Below are 17759 nucleotides of genomic sequence, written 5' to 3'. Positions count from 1 at the left end.
ACTAACCTCCACTTGTTTTACCAACAACAGAGGGAGGACTATATTGGATTTTCAGCAGCTCAGAGTAACATTATGACAGATCGGACGGCACGGTGGCTCAGTGGTTAGCACTATACGGTGGCTCAGTGGTTAGCACTGCAGTCTTGCAGCGCTGGTGTCCTGGGTTCAAATCCCACCAAGGACAACATCTGCAAGGAGTTTGTATGTTCTCCCCGTGTTTGCGTGGGTTTCCTCCCAGACTCCAAAGACATACTGATAATAGGGACTTTAGATTATGAGCCCCAATGGGGACAGTGATGCCAATGTATGTAAAGCGCTGTGGAATTAATAGCGCTATATAAATGAATACAATTCTTATTAATTATTATTATTGTCTATGCAAATCGGGGAGCTCGGATGCACCCCTGACGTGGTCCGCTTTTAACCCCCTCAATCATCATGCCACACACCCCATTATGTTGCTTGACATCACTGCCTGGGTTGATCCATCAATGTGCGCTCTGACACTGCAGGAGCCCACCACACTGTGTCAGCGTCTGTGCACTATGATCCTTTTCTTCTGTTTGTAGCGGCCACTGCAGACATTAGAGGGTGTGCACACTGACATTGTGTTTTCTTGGGTTCCAGATTTCCCAATCTTTTGAAGCTCCCATTCTGATGCCTGAGTCCTCAGCCAGTCTCTGTACTGTGTAACCTAGTGATGATGTCCTGACATGGAGTGCATGTGACCCCTGCAGTCAGTCGCTGGCTGGGGTGGTGAATGGGCACATGTCCATGTGGGAACACCATGGCTGTGGCGAAACATTAATAGTAGTGTTGGAAATATAGGTCAATTAACAGGATGTGTGATCCTTTAGTAATATCCAGCTGCTGTGTGTGTGTGTGTGTGTGTGTGTGTGTGTGTGTGTGTGTTTGTATATAATATTTGTGTGTGTTTGTATATAATATTTGTGTGTGTTTGTATATAATATTTGTGTGTGTTTGTATATAATATTTGTATGTTTGTACATATTTGTGTGTGTTTGTATATAATATTAGTGTGTGTGTGTGTATATATGTATGTATATGTGTATATGTATGTATATGTGTATGTGTATATATATATATATATATATATATATATATATATATATATATATATATATATATATATATATATATATATATATATATATATATATATATATATATACTAGAAGGTGGCCCGATTCTACGCATCGGGTATTCTAGAATTTACGTATTGTGTAGTTCATGTATGATTTTTGTTATATATATATATATGTTGTGTGTAGTTACCAAGTGTTTGTGTAGGCGCTGTACATGTTCTGGGTGTTGTCTGGGTGTGGCGGGGGTGAGAGCGGTGTTGTATGTGTGTTGCGTTGTTTGTGGAGCGCTGTGTGTCTGTAGCGTTGTGTGTTGCGCGGTTTGTGTGTGTGTGGTGTGTTTTGGGGGGAGGTATGTTTTGTGCAATGTGTGTGTTGTGCGGTATGTGCGTATATTTGTGTGTGCCGCGGTGTTTGTGTGTTGGGTGTTGTGTGCGTGCAGCGTTGTCTGTGTGTGTGTAGGTGTCTGTGTAGGGCAGTTGTTTGTGGTTCCCAGTGTGTGTGTGTGTGTGTGTGTGTGGTGTGTTGTGCACTTCCCATCGTGCTCCATCCCCCATGCTGCGCACTCCCAAACGTGCACCATCCGCCATGCTGCGCACTCCCAAACGTGCACCATCCGCCATGCTGCGCACTCCCAAACGTGCTCCATCCGCCATGCTTCGCACTCCCAAACGTGCTCCATCCGCCATGCTTCGCACTCCCAAACGTGCTCCATCCGCCATGCTGCGCACTCCCAAACGTGCTCCATCCGCCATGCTGCGCACTCCCAAACGTGCTCCATCCGCCATGCTGCGCACTCCCAAACGTGCTCCATCCGCCATGCTGCGCACTCCCAAACGTGCTCCATCCGCCATGCTGCGCACTCCCAAACGTGCTCCATCCGCCATGCTGCGCACTCCCAAACGTGCTCCATCCGCCATGCTGCGCACTCCCAAACGTGCTCCATCCGCCATGCTGCGCACTCCCAAACGTGCTCCATCCGCCATGCTGCGCACTCCCAAACGTGCTCCATCCGCCATGCTGCGCACTCCCAAACGTGCTCCATCCGCCATGCTGCGCACTCCCAAACGTGCTCCATCCGCCATGCTGCGCACTCCCAAACGTGCTCCATCCGCCATGCTGCGCACTCCCAAACGTGCTCCATCCGCCATGCTGCGCACTCCCAAACGTGCTCCATCCGCCATGCTGCGCACTCCCAAACGTGCTCCATTCCCCATGCTGCGCACTCCCAAACGTGCTCCATCCCCCATGCTGCGCACCCCCCATTGTAATCCATCCCCCATGCTGCACCAGCATCAGCCTCTCTACCCGCAGCATCAGCCTTCTGTCCCCAGCCTCAGCCCCTCTCTGTCCCCAGCCTCAGCCCCTCTCTGTCCCCAGCCTCAGCCCCTCTCTGTCCCCTCCTCTGGCGACACTCACACACACGATCGCATCCACTCACACACACGATCGCATACACTCACACACACCCGATCCCGACACTCACACACACGATCGCATCCACTCACACACACGATCGCATCCACTCACACACACCCGATCCCGACACACACACACCCGATCGCATACACTCACACACACAGACACTGACGATATCGCACATACGCGCTCACAGTCACAACATCCGGAGATACCACATGCTTCTGGCCATGTGATCCTCCGTCAGGTCCTGGAAGGTCACAACAGCACAGTATCGAGGCCGAGAAGCAAGGGATATCGCCGGATGCTGTGAGTGTGTGGATGCGATGTGAGGTGTGTGTGAGAGTGAGTGTGAGCTGATGTGTGTGTGTGTGTGTGTGTGTGTGTGTGTGTGTGTGTGTGTGTGTGTGTGTGTGTGTGTGTGTGTGTGTGTGTGTGTGCGCGTGTGGATCTTCCGCCGCTACAGGACCTCGATGCGCTTGTAACCATGCCAACGTATCCCGTCCCCCGCTCGCACGGGAGCCCACACCACTCCCGTGCGAGCGGGGGATGGGGGATGGGGGGGGGGGGGGGGGGAGTACAGTACTCACCCCCCTTAACAGCCGTGTCAGTTCGGGGAATGCGAGGGGGGGGGGGGGGGGGAGTACAGTACTCACCTCCGTGACAGCCCTGTCAGTTCGGGGAATGCGCGGGGGGAGGTGGGCGGGGCCAGAGCTAACGTGCGTTGCGTGAGGGGGGCGGGGCGTGGCGTGGCCGAATTGCCAATGCCTGCAGGGTGCCGGGGCGAGAGGCCAATCTGTGGGGGGGGGCGGAGGCTGGGCGAGCGGCTGGCCAATCCGTGTGGGGGCGCAGCCTGGGCGAGCGGCCAATCGGTGTGGGGGGGCGGGGCCATGGCGAGCCCAGCGGCCAATCAGCTTTGTGTCACCGTAAGGACATGTCACGGTGACACTGTCACGGTGACACAATTTTGGAGCATGACAGACAGACAGACAGACAGACAGAATAAGGCAATTATATATATAACGTTCCTATGGGAGACCCAGAATCAGAAATTGTATTGTCATTATTTCTTCATCGTTCCTTATGGGAGACCCAGACCATGGGTGTATAGCTACTGCCTCCGGAGGACACACAAACTACTACACTCAAAACGTGTAGCTCCTCCCTCCTAGCATATACACCCCCTGCTAGCCAGTCCTAGCCAGTTCAATGCTTTGTGTTTCAGGAGGTTACACACACATGCATTCTCTGATTTTGATTTTTGATTTTTCCTTCTGGATCAAAGATTTGGAAGAAAAGCGGGTCCAGCTGGACTCCCGGCATGTCCCTTCTCACCCCACTGTGTCGGCGGTGCTGTTAAGGTTGATTTTCCAAGGCTGGAGCCTTCTCATGCCGCGCTCCTTCACCATCCCATGCTGGGGCTCTGGCTTGAAGTGGGAGCCAACACGGTTCTCACTGCTTTGCAGGAGACCGGTCTCCATCCGCAGCCCTTTTTCAGGATCCTGCTGGACGGAGCTATCACCCCCCAGGGACCTGGCAACCTGCGTCTCACAAGCTAAGTATATGAGACGTTATTACCACAGAAAGTGGTTTTTCCAGGGGTCCTTTAATTGGGGGAGTGTGTATTATGTTTGTGTTAACGTTTCCGGCCGGTTCTCCAGTTTTCACTGGAGAACCGCGCCGATGGTGCCTGCACGCCGGCCGCATGTTTTACTCTAGGCCCCGGCTTCGCCTGAGGCCTAGTTTCGGTTTCCACTGCCTCTGCTTGTCAGTCACGCAGAGGGACAGGATGGCTCCGCCCAGCGGCTGTGCAGCACATGGAAGGGACACTCCTCACTGAGGAAGGATTCCCTCCCCTGGCTACCTCATTTGCCGCTCTCAGAGTAGGCCCCGCCCCCTCTCCTCGCTCCGGTCGCCATTTTCTCAGCGTTCTCTGTGCCTGCATAGGCACAGAGATTCCACATTGTGACAAGTGGGGACCTGGGCTGAGGGACTAGAGGGCACAGACATGTCTGTTTAAACGATATGCCAGCCACAACCTCCGGTTTGTGCAGCTGCTTATTTTATCTGTTTATATATGCTGGGGGCCGTTCTAGGACAGAGCCCCCACCTCGGCAGCATGTCTCACAGAGCGAGGCTGCAGGCTGTTTTTATTATCCACTGCAGGTAGTCTCGTACGGCTGTACCGAGCTCATAACCACTGTGGCCCCTCAGCTTGGAGGCTCATTAGTGGTCCCTCCAGCTGCTCCGGCTTCGGTGGCTCACCCCTGGTTTGGCTGGAATCCTATTTCCAGGGGTCGGCTGTCCCGGAATCTGCTGAGCATGCAGCCCCCTTCTCAGGGCGTTTTCTGCTACAGCTCGCTCAGCAAAGCTCACAGAGGACTCTCCTCTGGTCTCAGACCCCGTCCTCCTGACAGGGAGACGCAGGGTCCCCTGTCCTCCCCGTCCCGCAGCTCTGATTACGAGCTGACTCACTGGACGAGGAGGATGTCTCTACCAGGGGCTCGGACGCTACTTTATGTACCATTGATCCGTCCGTAGGTGACGCAGATGCTAATGATTGGATTGCGTCCATTATACTCTGGACCTCCATCCGCCTGTATCAGGGGAGCATTCCCCGCTGGCAGAAAAGCATCAGTATACCTTTAACAAGACAAGGAGTGTGTTCCTTAACCACTCCAATTTTTAGCCCACTGTGTCCAAGCCCACAGCCTGTCCTGTCAGACCCCAAAGCGGGGTTCTGCTGCCTGTTTCCCCCTCCCATCAGAGGTGGTCAAGGAGTGAAAAGGGTGGTCCCCCCGGTGTCTAGACTTTCAGCCCGGATAGTTGTATCAGTGGCTGACGGCACCTCTATAAGGATCCCACGGTACATTAATTTTGTACTGGACCTCAATCCGCCGGAGTTACCTTGCCTAGGAGAACACAATGTGTGTTCCTTAACCACTCCAGTTTTCAGGCCACTGTGACCAAGCCCAGGGTCCGCTCTGACAGTCGCTTCCCATGAAGCGTGATTCTGAGGACTGTTTTTTCCCTGTCCACCAATGGTGGTCAAGAAGTGGGCTCATTCACCTCAGGTGGCTCAGCCCGAACCGTTATGTCAGTGGCTGATGGCTCCTCACTTAAGGTTTTCCGCCCGGTTATCCTTCTGGCCAAACCTGTATGGGGGCGGCAGGAGCTTCGTTCTCCTCAGCTTTACAACAGTGCGGTTTTTTTGTAGCCTTCTCGGCTTCTCTAGAGGAGATGCATTCCCTCACAGGGACTCTATGCCCGAAACGGTTGCCTGAACTTCCAGACTTCAGTCTTTTCATCCTATGCCATGTCTGCCATGCTGGACACCGCACGGCGGTGGCCTTGGCTACTTTCCTCGCTATCCGCAGGCTCCTGTGGCTTCGGAAATGGAAGGCAGATGCTTCTATAGAAGTTCCTTGCTGGGCTCCCTTTTGTGGGACCAGTCTCTTCGGAACCAACTGGATGAAATTAAGGAAGCTCTTGGCGGGGAGAGTTCTTCCTTGCCACAAACCTAAACAAGGGAACCTGTCCAGGGCAGGAATCAGTTGAGGTTTCGGTTGTTTCCGTTCCTCCATCTGATCGTTCTCTAAGCCCTCGGCCTCGTCCTCTAGCTCGGCCAAGGTTCATAGACCCAAATGGCGCTCGAAGCTGCGTCTTCAGTAGACCGCAGGAGATGCTGCCACTGAGTCAGTTTCCTCCGAGCTATCTAGCCACGCCAACAACGTCCTTGGTCGGTGGACAGGCTCTCTCCACTTGGCGACGTATGGTTTTAACACGTCTCCGTTCAGTGGAGGCGGGATTATATCTCCCATGGCTACAGGATGGAATTCTATCCACCCGCCAAACAGATTTTTTTCTGTCAACTCCCCCCGGCTCCAAGGCCGCCGCCTTCTCACAGGCCGTGGCATTTCTTGCAGGCCAATGGAGTAATTGTACCGGTTCCCGACTGGGAACGGTTCTGAGATTTCTGCTTAAATCTATTCCTAGTCCCCGAAGAGGGCGGTGCCTTCCGACCTGGATCTTTAGCTTTTCAAGCATGATCAGGTGTGGCGTTTTCACATGGAGTCTCGGTCTTGTTCCGTGTGTTTGTCACCGGATCAATCAAGAACCCAAGGAGATTCCCTAGCAGCCATTGGCATCAGAGATGCCTATCTGCAGGTGTCAATCGCAGTTTCACACCAGCGTTGGCTACGTTTTGCAATCGGAGTGGTCCAATTCGTGGCTCTTCCCTTGGGGTTAGCCACGGCCCCTCGAGTATTCTCATTGGGGCAGCTGTGATTAGGGTCCTGCACCTCTAGGGATTAGCAGTGATCTTTTGTCCTGGACGGTCTTTTTGTCGGGGCCTCATCCAGTGCAGACTCTTAGCAGAGTGCTTCGCTCACTCTCGCCACTCTAACAATTCGGGTGGCTTGTCATTCTGTCCAAGTCCACTCTGACTTCGAACCAGAGGTTCCCAGGGACGCAATTCGAGACTCTGTCGGCACTTGTGAAGCTGCTCTTAGTCGAACAGTAGTTCCTCCGCTGGCGGTCGACGTCGTTCTATCAGACACCGAATACAGGTGCTGGTCAGATGGTGGCGTCAATGGAAGCGATTCCTTGCCCAGTTTCTCCTGCGTCCTCTGAGACTGGATGTTTTCCGCTGTACAAGCGAACTTCCTCCTTCCACGGGGTGGTGGCTTCGCCACTGACCAGGGGCTCGTTTCAGTGGTGGCTTCGGCCACTCTGTCTCAGGGACGCTCCTTCCTGGCCCCGTCCCGGGTGATCCTCACCAGGATGCTAGTCTATCCGCCTTGGGAGCAGTATATCTCCACCGTGGAGCGCAGGGCGCTTGGACTCTGTCCGAATCAGCCCTCTGGATCAATGTGCTGGAGATCAGAGCTGTATTTCTAGCTCTCTAAGCCTTTCACCATCTGTTGGCGGCTAGGCACATTCGAGTCCAGTCAGACAACGTGACAGCGTTTTCCTACATCAATTTCCAGGGCGGGACACTCAGCCGCCTGGCAATGTTGGCGGCTCAACGCATTCTTCAGTGGACGAGGGACTCCTAGTCCACCGTATCCGCAGCCCACATCCTAGATGTGAAAACTGCGAGGCAGACTATTTCAGCTGTCCAACCGTGGTCCACGATCCTCAGGTTTTGCGGCAGGCGCACTGGTTCATGTTTGGTCCCAGTTTCGTCTCTTTTACGTGTTTCACCCTCTAGCTCTTGTCCAGAGTCCTGCGCAAGATCAGTAAAGAGGGCCGTCGGGTCATTCTCATACTCCAGACTGACCCAGGCAGGCTTGGTACCCTGACCTGCTCCATCTGTCCGTTGGGTTGCCATGGCATCTTCCGGACCGTCCAGACCTTTTCTCAAAAGGTCCGTTTTTTCCGCCAGAATTCTGGTCTCTGACATTGACGGCGTAGCTCTTGAGTCCTGGATCTTGGCGACTTCTGGTATCCTTCCTGAAGTCATCTCCACTATGACTCGAGCTCCAAAGTGTCCTTTGACCTTTTTGGCCTTGCCGACCCTCCTGTCCCTTCCACAGTCCGGTCTACAGCTAGGACTATCCCTCATTAAGGGACAGGTTTCGGCTCTGTCAGTGCCAGCGGCGTATCGTCCGGCTGGCTCCGGTGCACTCCCTCAAGGGCGCATTTCACATTATTCCGCCTTTCCGGCGGCCTATAGAGCCCTGGGACCTTAATCCGGTCCTCACGGTTCCCGGAAACCCCCCTTTGCGCCTCTTAGAGAGGTTTCTTTGTTTCATCTTTCACAGAAAGTAGGCTTTCTAGTGGCCATAATTTCCCGCCAGAGAGTTTTGGCTGCACTCTCTTCGGAGTCACCCCCTTTTTTGGTCTTTTGCATCAAGACAAGGTGGTCTCCGTCCGACTCCGGATTTTTTCCCTAAGGTGGTTACTGCTTCCACCTTATCCGGGGCAATTTTCCTGCCTTCCTTTTGTCCGGCTCCTGTTCATCGCTTTGAGGAAGCGTTGCATATCCTGGATCTGGTGCGGGCGCTCCGGATCTATGTGTCTCGCACCGCCGTTATTAGGCGGTGCACCTCTCTCTGGTGCTGACCGCTAGTCAGCGTAGTGGTCTCTCGGCATCTAAGCCGACCCTGGTTCGTTGGCTTAGGTCGGCCATTTCCGATGCCTACAAGTGTACTCAAGTGCCTTCCCCGCCGGGGATCAGGGCACACTTGATCAGACCTGTCTGTGCCTTTTGGGCTTTCAGGCACCAGGCTACGGCTCAGTAGGTCTGTCAGACTGCAGCTCGGATTAGTCTGCATACTTTTTCGAAGCTCTACCGAAGGCATACTCATGCTTTGGCAGACGCGGGCTTGGGCAGACGCATTTTCAGGCGTCTGTCGCCCATTTGTGAAGTTAGGTTTCGCCTGCTTCTCAGTTGTCTGTTTATTCCCACCCATGGACTGCTTTAGGACGTCCCATGGTCTGGGTCTCCCATAGGAACGTTAAAGAAAAAGAGAATTTTGTTACTTACCGTAAATTCTTTTTCTTGTAGTTCCGTCATGGGAGACCCAGCACCCTCCCTATTGCCTGTTGGCAGGTTTCTTGTTCCGTGTGTCTTCACCGGCTGTTGTTGTTGTAGACAGAGGTTCCGGTTCTTCCGGGTTTTACTCTGTCTCTTCTTGTTGGTGGATGTCCTCCTTCAGCTTTTGCACTAAACTGGCTAGGACTGGCTAGCAGGGGGTGTATATGCTAGGAGGGAGGAGCTACACGTTTTGAGTGTAGTACTTTGTGTGTCCTCCGGAGGCAGTAGCTATACACCCATGGTCTGGGTCTCCCATGACGGAACTACAAGAAAAAGAATTTACGGTAAGTAACAAAATTCTCTTTTTATTACTGTGTTATTTGTATATTACAGAGACACAGATTAGTTAAATATATCTTATTTATTTTTATTTAGATGTCGGAGACTTTCCAGTTCCCCCTCCAGTGTGAGGGGCCAGAGACGCAGCTCATCAGGTACCCCATAAAAATCTCCCATGCGTCTGCTTGTAGGTTCCCCCCAGGTATATGGGTGAAGACTTTAGATTTCAGTTACACTACCATTGCTATCAGCTAAAAATAAATACCATATTTTCTGTTTTATAAGACGCACCCCAAATTTAGAGGAAAAACAAAGTTAAAAAAATTATGGGGACCATCTTATAATCCGGTGGTGTCTTACCGGGGGGGAGGGAGGCAGTGGTGGTGGAGCGGGGTTACAGGATGCAGGGGCTATGTGCCGGAGTAGGGCGATGGTGTGGCAGGTTTTCCGGCTATGCTCACTGCGGGCGCTGAGAGGCAGGAGCATCCAGAAACTGTCGGTGGTGCGGGCTTCAAAGAAATGACACCCGGTGCGTGCGCAGATTGAACTATTGGCTTAATGATGAGCCGAGATCTCATTTGCACACGTGTCGCCTCCGGGCGCCATTTTGCTTAAATCCGCCGCTGGGAGATTAATGGTCCGGAAGCGGCGCATGCGCAGATGAGATCCTGAGCCGAGAGCTCAATCTGCGCCCACGTCCACTCCGGGAGCCATTATTTGAAGCCCACACCGCTGACATTTTCAGGATGGCCCCTGCAGCGAGCTCAGCCCAACATCAGCACTGCCCACAGGCCCATATGACCCCTCTCCACCATCCCCCGGTAAGCTACATTCGACTTATGAGACACCCCCCCCCCCCCATTTTCCTTCCAAATTTTTGGAACAAGAGTTGTCTTATAATCCAAAAAAAGCGTTTTTTTTTCTTTTTTCTTCACACTATTCTTGTACATGAAAAATGCATAAAATAGAAAAGAAAGGGATCCAGCTCTATGAATGGATTCTTCTTTATTCAGATAAGATTCATACAAATGACATCTATGCATTTCAGGTGTTAGGTATTTTACATACCTGGGATTTAGTAAAGCCGATGTCCGAGCTCCGAACAGCTCAGGTGAATATCAACAGTGAGCTGAAATCACTATACAGTGGAACCTTGGATTACGAGCATATTTGGTTCCGGGAGTTTGCTCTTAAACCAAGTTACTCTTATATCAAAGCGAATTTTCCCATAGGAAATAATTGAAAAGCAGACAATTGGTTCCACAACCCAAAAATATTTACTGTATTTATACAAACTTATTACAGTAATACAAAATAATGTCCTGTATTCATATAAAATTATTACAGTCACTAATACAAAATACTGTACAGTAAAAAACATATAAAACAAATTAAACTGCACTTTAGCTTACAATAGAATTGTTGGAGTGCGAGAGATACAGTATAAGCAATGTGCTGCACTGGTTATGTCGCGGGCGGGGAGGACGCCGTTGCTGCTGCGCTCTCGCTAACGCTCGGGTCCGGCGCTGCTGCTGCTGCTGCTCGGTGGCTCGAGCGGTGGGCCGGATCCGGGGACTCGAGCGGTGCTCCTTGCCCGTGAGTGAAAGGGGTGGTTGGTTTGGGGGATTTAGTCCGTGACGCCACCCACGGGTCGTGGTGAAGATGGGCACCACCACCGCTGCTGGTGACGGGGATCCCGGGAGCGATGGTAGGGAGCAGCTAAGATGTTGTTTTCCCCCTCCGTGGGTAGGGGTCGGTGGTCCCGGGGCCCGATGATGTGACGGGGAGGCAGGGTTGGTGAGGTGCAGGGTTGCAGGGACAGCGCAGCGCGGTGCCGGATGGCACGGGTGTACTCAGCAAGAAAGGTACAAAGTCCTCGGTAAACCAAACGGCTGGATGGACGGGTCCCGCAGCCGGATGCAGTGTCTCTTCCCGGACAGGTGATGGCGGCTGTCTTTCCCTGCACCTTGATGTTCTCCTTTGACTACTATGGATTCCCAGCGGTAGTCCGCTCCCCGGTGTATGGGTACCGGAGGAGCCCGTTTGCCCGTAGATGCTGGCCCTTGGGTCTCTAGCCTTAGGCGGTAGCTGTATACCCTCACGGTGTGGGCGGTTGCCTTCAATCGGGACTTTTGCTGTTATGAAACACCTGGGGTTCCAGTCACATTCGGATCTGACTATTATCGGCGGCTCCAAGCCTGGTCGTGGTCCAGGCCAGGCCCTGCCTGTGTGTGCTCGCTTCATTTCGCTCCCTGGTCGGTACCGGCGGGCCGTCGCCCGACCCCGGTCCTACGGTTCCGCGTCGCTCCACCACTCCTGCAGACGGCCACCACCGTCTGCCAACCTTGCTGTCAGTGCCTGGGCCACAAACCCAGACACCCAAGTGTTCACTCCTCTCACTTCACTGCTCAACACTGAACTGTCACTTTTCCCGCCTCCAGGCCTGTGAACTCCTCGGTGGGTGGAGCCAACCGCTTAGCTCCGCCCCACCTGGAGTGGACATCAGACCCTGGAGGGAGGCAACAAGGGTTTTGTTTTTGGCTGGTGTCCCTGTCTAATGGGGGTGGGGGTGTTTGTGTGTTATCTGTGACGACCTGGCTAGGCCAGGGCGCCACAGTTATCAATAAGAAAGTACAATACTGTATCCACAAATGCAAATTGATAGAAATGCTATATAGTATATACTGTACTGTACAATGGTATACTGTATACAGTACATATGTACAGAAAGTTACCTCCAGAGCGCAGTAAAAGGACGGAACCGGACGTGTGCACGGTGAGTATTTGCTCTTATTGCAAAACATTGCTCTTAAACCAAGTTACACATTTGTAAAAAGCTTTGCTTGTCTTGCAAAACGCTCTCAAACCAAGTTACTCTTAAACCAAGGTTCCACTGTATTTGGGAAAAGTACATGCTAAATATACACTACACTGTATGGGGGAGTTCATGTCTACGGATAAGCTGGGACACAACTGGACAACCGCCTAGACATCTGCTGGTTTCCCTTTTCAAGCATTTTGCCTGTGCTAAAAACATATTGCAGGTTAAAAGGAACCTGTGACCTAGAATATGCGTTCTGACCTATCACCAGATTCATGTGTGCCCTAATTACACCTCCCTACCCATCCTTGTGTTGTAAAATCGTTTATTATTTTCATATTACACATTTTATTACCTTCATATTTCCTATGTAAATTAGAGAGCCGCTGGCCACATGGGCGGCGCCTTGCCCTATGGACGTCTGCATACTTTCCTTGGTATCACGCCCCTGTGGGTGTGATACCATGGAGTCACATGAGCGACGTCCCCGTCGCTCATTCTATCCTGCGCACATTGCGGCAGGCTTCTTTTCCGGGTGTTCACTCGCCGGCTTCAGACGCGCAGTGCGCGTCTGAAACTGACAAGGAGAACCCGGAGGAGAAGCCTGCCGCAATGGTAAGTATAAACGTGCGAAGGATAGAATGAGCGACGGGGACGTCGCTTATGTGACTCCATGGTATCACGCCCATAGGGGCGTGATACCACGTAAAGTATGCAGACGTCCATAGGGCAAAGCGCCGCCCATTTGGCCAGCGTCTCTCTAATTTACATAGGAAATATGAAGATAATAAAACGTTTTTTATTACTTTCATATTACACAATTTTACAACACAGGGATGGGTAGGGAGGTGTAATTAGGGCACACATGAGTCTGCTGATAGGTCAGAACGCATATTCTATGTGACAGGTTCCCTTTAATAGCATTTTGGAACATGACAGGTCTTTAATAATTTTTGCATACTTCCCTATGGACAAGAGGATGCAATCATTAAATGAACATATCAGAATGTAATTTCTTTTGAGCTGTTTGGGATATATTGTCACATAGTAACCTCTTCATTCTCCCAACAGTTGAAAGCATTCACAGTCATCGATCGTATCAAAGCTCTGGGGATGAAATGGATTACGCTGAGCCTCTGCGCTGCAGGTAATGGAGCTGACACTGCTATATACTATGGACACCGTCCGATTTATGAAGTCTTAAAATCCTGTTTCATGCTTTTCCTGTGTATGTGAGATTTCCATGTTATTCGTTATCTGCACTAACCATTACAGTGGTGAAAGACAACCAGCAGCCCGGGGGCGGAAACCCTTCACTCATTCAGCCTGGAATAGCCGAAATGGCGTAAGTCTTCATACGACCTCATCTCATGGCTAAGCTGCTTCTTATTTTGCTTGTTCAACAGCCAAGAATACGTTTATAAACTTAATCATTTGTTGTGTCCTTTTTGTCTTTTCCATCTTTCTGCAGGGTAAGAAGGAAAGATTCCCCCCAAAGAAGAGACTTTCCAGCACTCCAACTTACAACCGTAAAACCGAGAAAGGTGCGTGCAAAAAAATATAAAGCTAAGCTCGCTTTCACATTGCGTTCTGATCTCCATTCAGTGGTCCCGTCAGCGCTTTCATCCAAACCCCCAGCAAAACTGCATGCGCTGACGGGGCCGTTGACTATAATGGTGCAGACGGAGTCACCATGTACTCTGTTGTGCACCATGTTCGGGAGTGTACACTTACTTCAGGTGGACACCAAGAGATTGTTATGACACGTGAGTCCTATACTACGTCATGTGGGCCCCGGGAACGTGAATTCAGTCATAGCCGGAACCGTGGCCACATCGGAGGTGAGTATAGACAAGCAAGGGGGATGAGTAGAGTTTGTCTAAGTGGTGAATGTCCCCTTTAACGGAACAGTTTTCCATAGACTCCCATGTTTAAAAAAAAATAAAAAATGGATCCTGCAAAAAATGAAATTTTATTTTAGCGGTCAAAAAACTTGTTTCCACAACCTTTTTTGACAACAGATTGCTACTGTATCCATTCTAACGGCTGATTTGTGTACATGGGAACTTAGTCTTAGGGTACGTGTCCACGATCGGGCCCACTGTGTCCTGGACGCGGCGGGTCTCGACCTGCAGGGGTGGGAGACCGCAGCTGCCAGTGCTCAAGATTCAGGTTCGGGCAGTTGCGGTCTCCCCTCTTCTGTTCTCCCTGCAGCGGACACTTGCGACTTCGCAGCAAACAATTGACATGCTGCGGCTTGGAAAGCTACGGAAAAAATGAGCACAGTGGGCACGGGATTTCTAGAAATACTATCCATTGTGCTCCTTCTGTACATCGCAGTGTTTTGAACGCAGCTGAAGTATGCGGTGTCCGAAATGCTGTGGAAACTGATCATGGGTGTACAGCCTTAGAGACAAGCTTTGCAACTGATCACATCTAGCCGCTACTGGGTACCGATAACTGGTGGGAGATGCCCCTTGTCGAACCTTCACCAATCTGATATATTGCTGAATATTAGGCCATCTATATAAAAGTACTGGACATCCTCTTTTAAAGGCCACTTCGTGTAGATCTACACCTTCTCCTAACCAACCACTCTTTTTCTGTTTCCCCAATTCCAGAGAACCACCTTGACTCCCTTTCTGACCTCTCGGATATTGATGCTCGACTACAAGCATTGCAAGATTACATGAGAAACCTGGACACACGCACCTAAGAAGGCGGCCCTGAAGGGGGGAGGGGGGGTGTCAATTTTGACAATCCAAGTTTTAGGACACAACATCGGAAAAGGGCAAAGCTGCACCAATGGATAACAAAAACGAAATACAGATTAAATGGGGGTTTTTTTTGTTTGTTTTTTTTACATGGTTATCCTATCCCTGATCAGGGGGTGCAAATTAGAGAAACGTGGACTATTTCACTTTTTTTTTTTTTTTTTTTTTATCCTCTACCCCTCATAATTTTACCCAGTGCTAAACTGCATTGTCTGAGGGATTACGAGTGGGAGAAAGTAAGTAGGTGCAAGAAGGCGGCTTCCAATCACCCCTTAACCTCAATGATAGGATGTCGTGTCCGATCCGGTAAAAATTAGGTGGCAGCTGATGTTTTATAGCCATGTGTATGTATGTATGTATGTGTGTGTGTGTGTGTGTGTGTGTGTGTGTGTGTGTGTGTGTATAGCAGGAACCATTACATATTTTGGAACTGGCCATATATACCCGTAATATAACCCTGTGGCTCTTGTCAGCAGCATCGTGACTTCCACTTGTATCGGAGCCACTGAAAGCGGCACAGGATTCATTCACAATGGATACTAGTAAATCACAACATAAGTTTTGATATTTGTGGTTGCACGAATAGCGCTGCACAATTCTTTGCCATCCGAAATAGAAGAAATGACAATGCTAACCATGACCGAAAATAGCAAATGTGAACAGAGGCTGACCTACAAACTGGGAAACTAGTCCAGGATGAGAATCCACAGCAACGCTCCCTGGTTCAATGCGTTATTGGATTTGGGCCCCATTCACATCAAGTCAACTACGCTGCAATATTGTACTGACTGTTACCGATGTAGACACTTCACATGTTGCAACAGTGGTTTGTTTTTTTTTTTGCTGCAGATACCAGTTAGCTGATATCCTGTATCTGCGGCTGTAAGTCATGCATCATACACATTCCTCATACGCAGCCTCTGTGAATGAAGGAGCAGCTATAAAGGGCTGATATGTGCCCCCCAGTAGCCTCTAATATGATTACTTTCAACACTGTATTTATTTCATTTTTTATTTTTATTTTTTTGCATTTCTTGGTGGGTGAATGGGAATTATTTTTTTTTTTATAATAGAGATTTTATTTATTTGATATGCATTTTAATGTTGCAAATTTTGAAACCTTTTTGGTTTTAAAATATATTTGTATTTAATCAGAAATTGTATTGTCATTATTTCTTTGTCGCTCCATTGGGAGACCCAGACAATTGGGTGTATAGCTTATGCCTCCGGAGGTCACACAAAGCATTACACTTAAAAGTGTAAACCCCTCCCCTCTGCCTATACACCCCCCCGTGCATCACGGGCTCCTCAGTTTTATTGCTTTGTGGAAGGAGGCACACATCCACGCAAGCTCCACATTTTAGTCAGCAGCAGCTGCTGACTATATCGGATGGAAGAAAAGTGGGCCCATACAGGGCCCCCAGCATGCTCCCTTCTCACCCCACTCGGGTCGGCGGTGCTGTTAAGGTTGAGGTACCCATTGTGGGTACATAGGCAGGAGCCACATGCTGTTTTCCTTCCCCATCCCTTAGGGGCTCTGGGTGAAGTGGGATCCTGACCGGTCACCAGGCGCTGGGACCGCGCTCCCTCCGCAGCCCCTGGGGGAATCTGCTGGACAGGAGCCGGGTATCATCAGGGACAAGGCCCTGCGACTCTGAGGTACTCTGTGTCCCCTTGGGGACGGCGCATAGTGCGCCTGGGTAATAGACACTGCAGCAGCTGCTGGGTGTGTTAGTGCGCCGGGACTACCGCGCTGGCCGCGCTTGTTTGCCGGCCGCGCTTATAACTTTAGTCCCCGGCTTTTGCGGCCTAGTGCCGCATATTCCCGCCCCCGGGCCTGCCAGTCAGGGGTAAGGGCGGGACGCTGCACTGGACGTCAGCGCTGAGGGCAGGAGCATACTTTGTATCCTCCTCCCCCCTCACTGAGCACCGTGGGGCACCAGATTCCCGCACTTTTACAGGCACGCCCACGGCCCCCTCCTCCTCTCTGAACGCCGGCAGCCATTGCTACAAGACGCTGGAGAACTTCAGAGGAGAGACAACTGAGCTCCACAGCTCTGGGAGGCCCAGGCAGGGATCTGGTGGTCACACAACCGCTGGGAGCGGTCGGTAAGCCGCACCTGTTGCTAGGTGCTGGTCCCCCTGGGTGCCGAATTGTATATTTATATGCTTATAGTGTATACATTTACTCTGTACGGCCTCACTGTTAGCGTTGGCTATATACCCTCACTGATTATTCTAAGAGGAGAAACAGCATGTCGTCTGCAAAAAGCAAGGGTACCAAAGCACAGGCTTACTTTGCAACCTGTACCTCATGTGCGGCAATGCTTCCTGCAGGTTCCACCTACCCTCATTGTGTGCAATGCTCGGCCCCTGTGACACTCACTCAGCCGGAGTCTCAGCCACTGGTGGGACCCCCGGCCCAGGTGGAACCTCCGGCCCCCACTGTCCAGGTGACAGGGACAGAGTTTGCAGTGTTTGCTGACAAACTTTGAGTCTATGGATAGTTGGTCTGCTAAGATACTGGAAGCTTTGCAGTCCAGACCTGTAATACAGGCCCCGGGCACTGTTGATTCATTGCCCCCATGCCCCCCTCGGTCGGAGCAGCAAAGAGCTCCTGGGTCAACTCATAGGTCCCACGGGGAGGACTCCGACACGGACCGCAGTCCCAGACCGACGAAGCGGGCTCGCTGGGAGATTCCCTCGACTTCATCTCACTGTTCAGGTTCTCAGCATGAGGACTCTCTGGAGGATGAAGCAGATGCGGCAGATCAGGACTCTGATCCTGACGCCGCGCTCAACCTTGATACGCCTGAAGGGGA

At 51.1% G+C, this 17759-nt stretch overlaps 1 protein-coding gene across 5 annotated transcripts in view; it reads left to right on the top strand.

Moving 5' to 3' along the window:
• Positions 1 to 15913, top strand: part of CCDC61 (coiled-coil domain containing 61) — a 71969-nt gene extending 56056 nt beyond the window's left edge. For 3 of the 5 annotated variants that reach the window (XM_075322612.1, XM_075322613.1, XM_075322616.1), the window contains 5 exons: positions 9439 to 9497; positions 13235 to 13310; positions 13401 to 13508; positions 13635 to 13707; positions 14785 to 15913. In XM_075322612.1, coding sequence (XP_075178727.1) covers positions 9439 to 9497; positions 13235 to 13310; positions 13401 to 13508; positions 13635 to 13707; positions 14785 to 14856 — 388 coding nt within the window. In that variant the 3' untranslated portion in view covers positions 14857 to 15913. The remainder of the gene's footprint in view (positions 1 to 9438; positions 9498 to 13234; positions 13311 to 13400; positions 13509 to 13634; positions 13708 to 14784) is intronic. The other 2 variants (XM_075322614.1, XM_075322615.1) reach the window with 2 other exon arrangements.
• Positions 15914 to 17759: the final 1846 nt, after the last annotated feature.

The sequence above is a fragment of the Anomaloglossus baeobatrachus genome, chromosome 9, assembly GCF_048569485.1.
Source record: "Anomaloglossus baeobatrachus isolate aAnoBae1 chromosome 9, aAnoBae1.hap1, whole genome shotgun sequence".
NCBI lineage: Eukaryota > Metazoa > Chordata > Amphibia > Anura > Aromobatidae > Anomaloglossus > Anomaloglossus baeobatrachus.
Note: the sequence above shows the minus strand (reverse complement) of the source record. Positions and strands in the feature narration are given on the sequence as shown.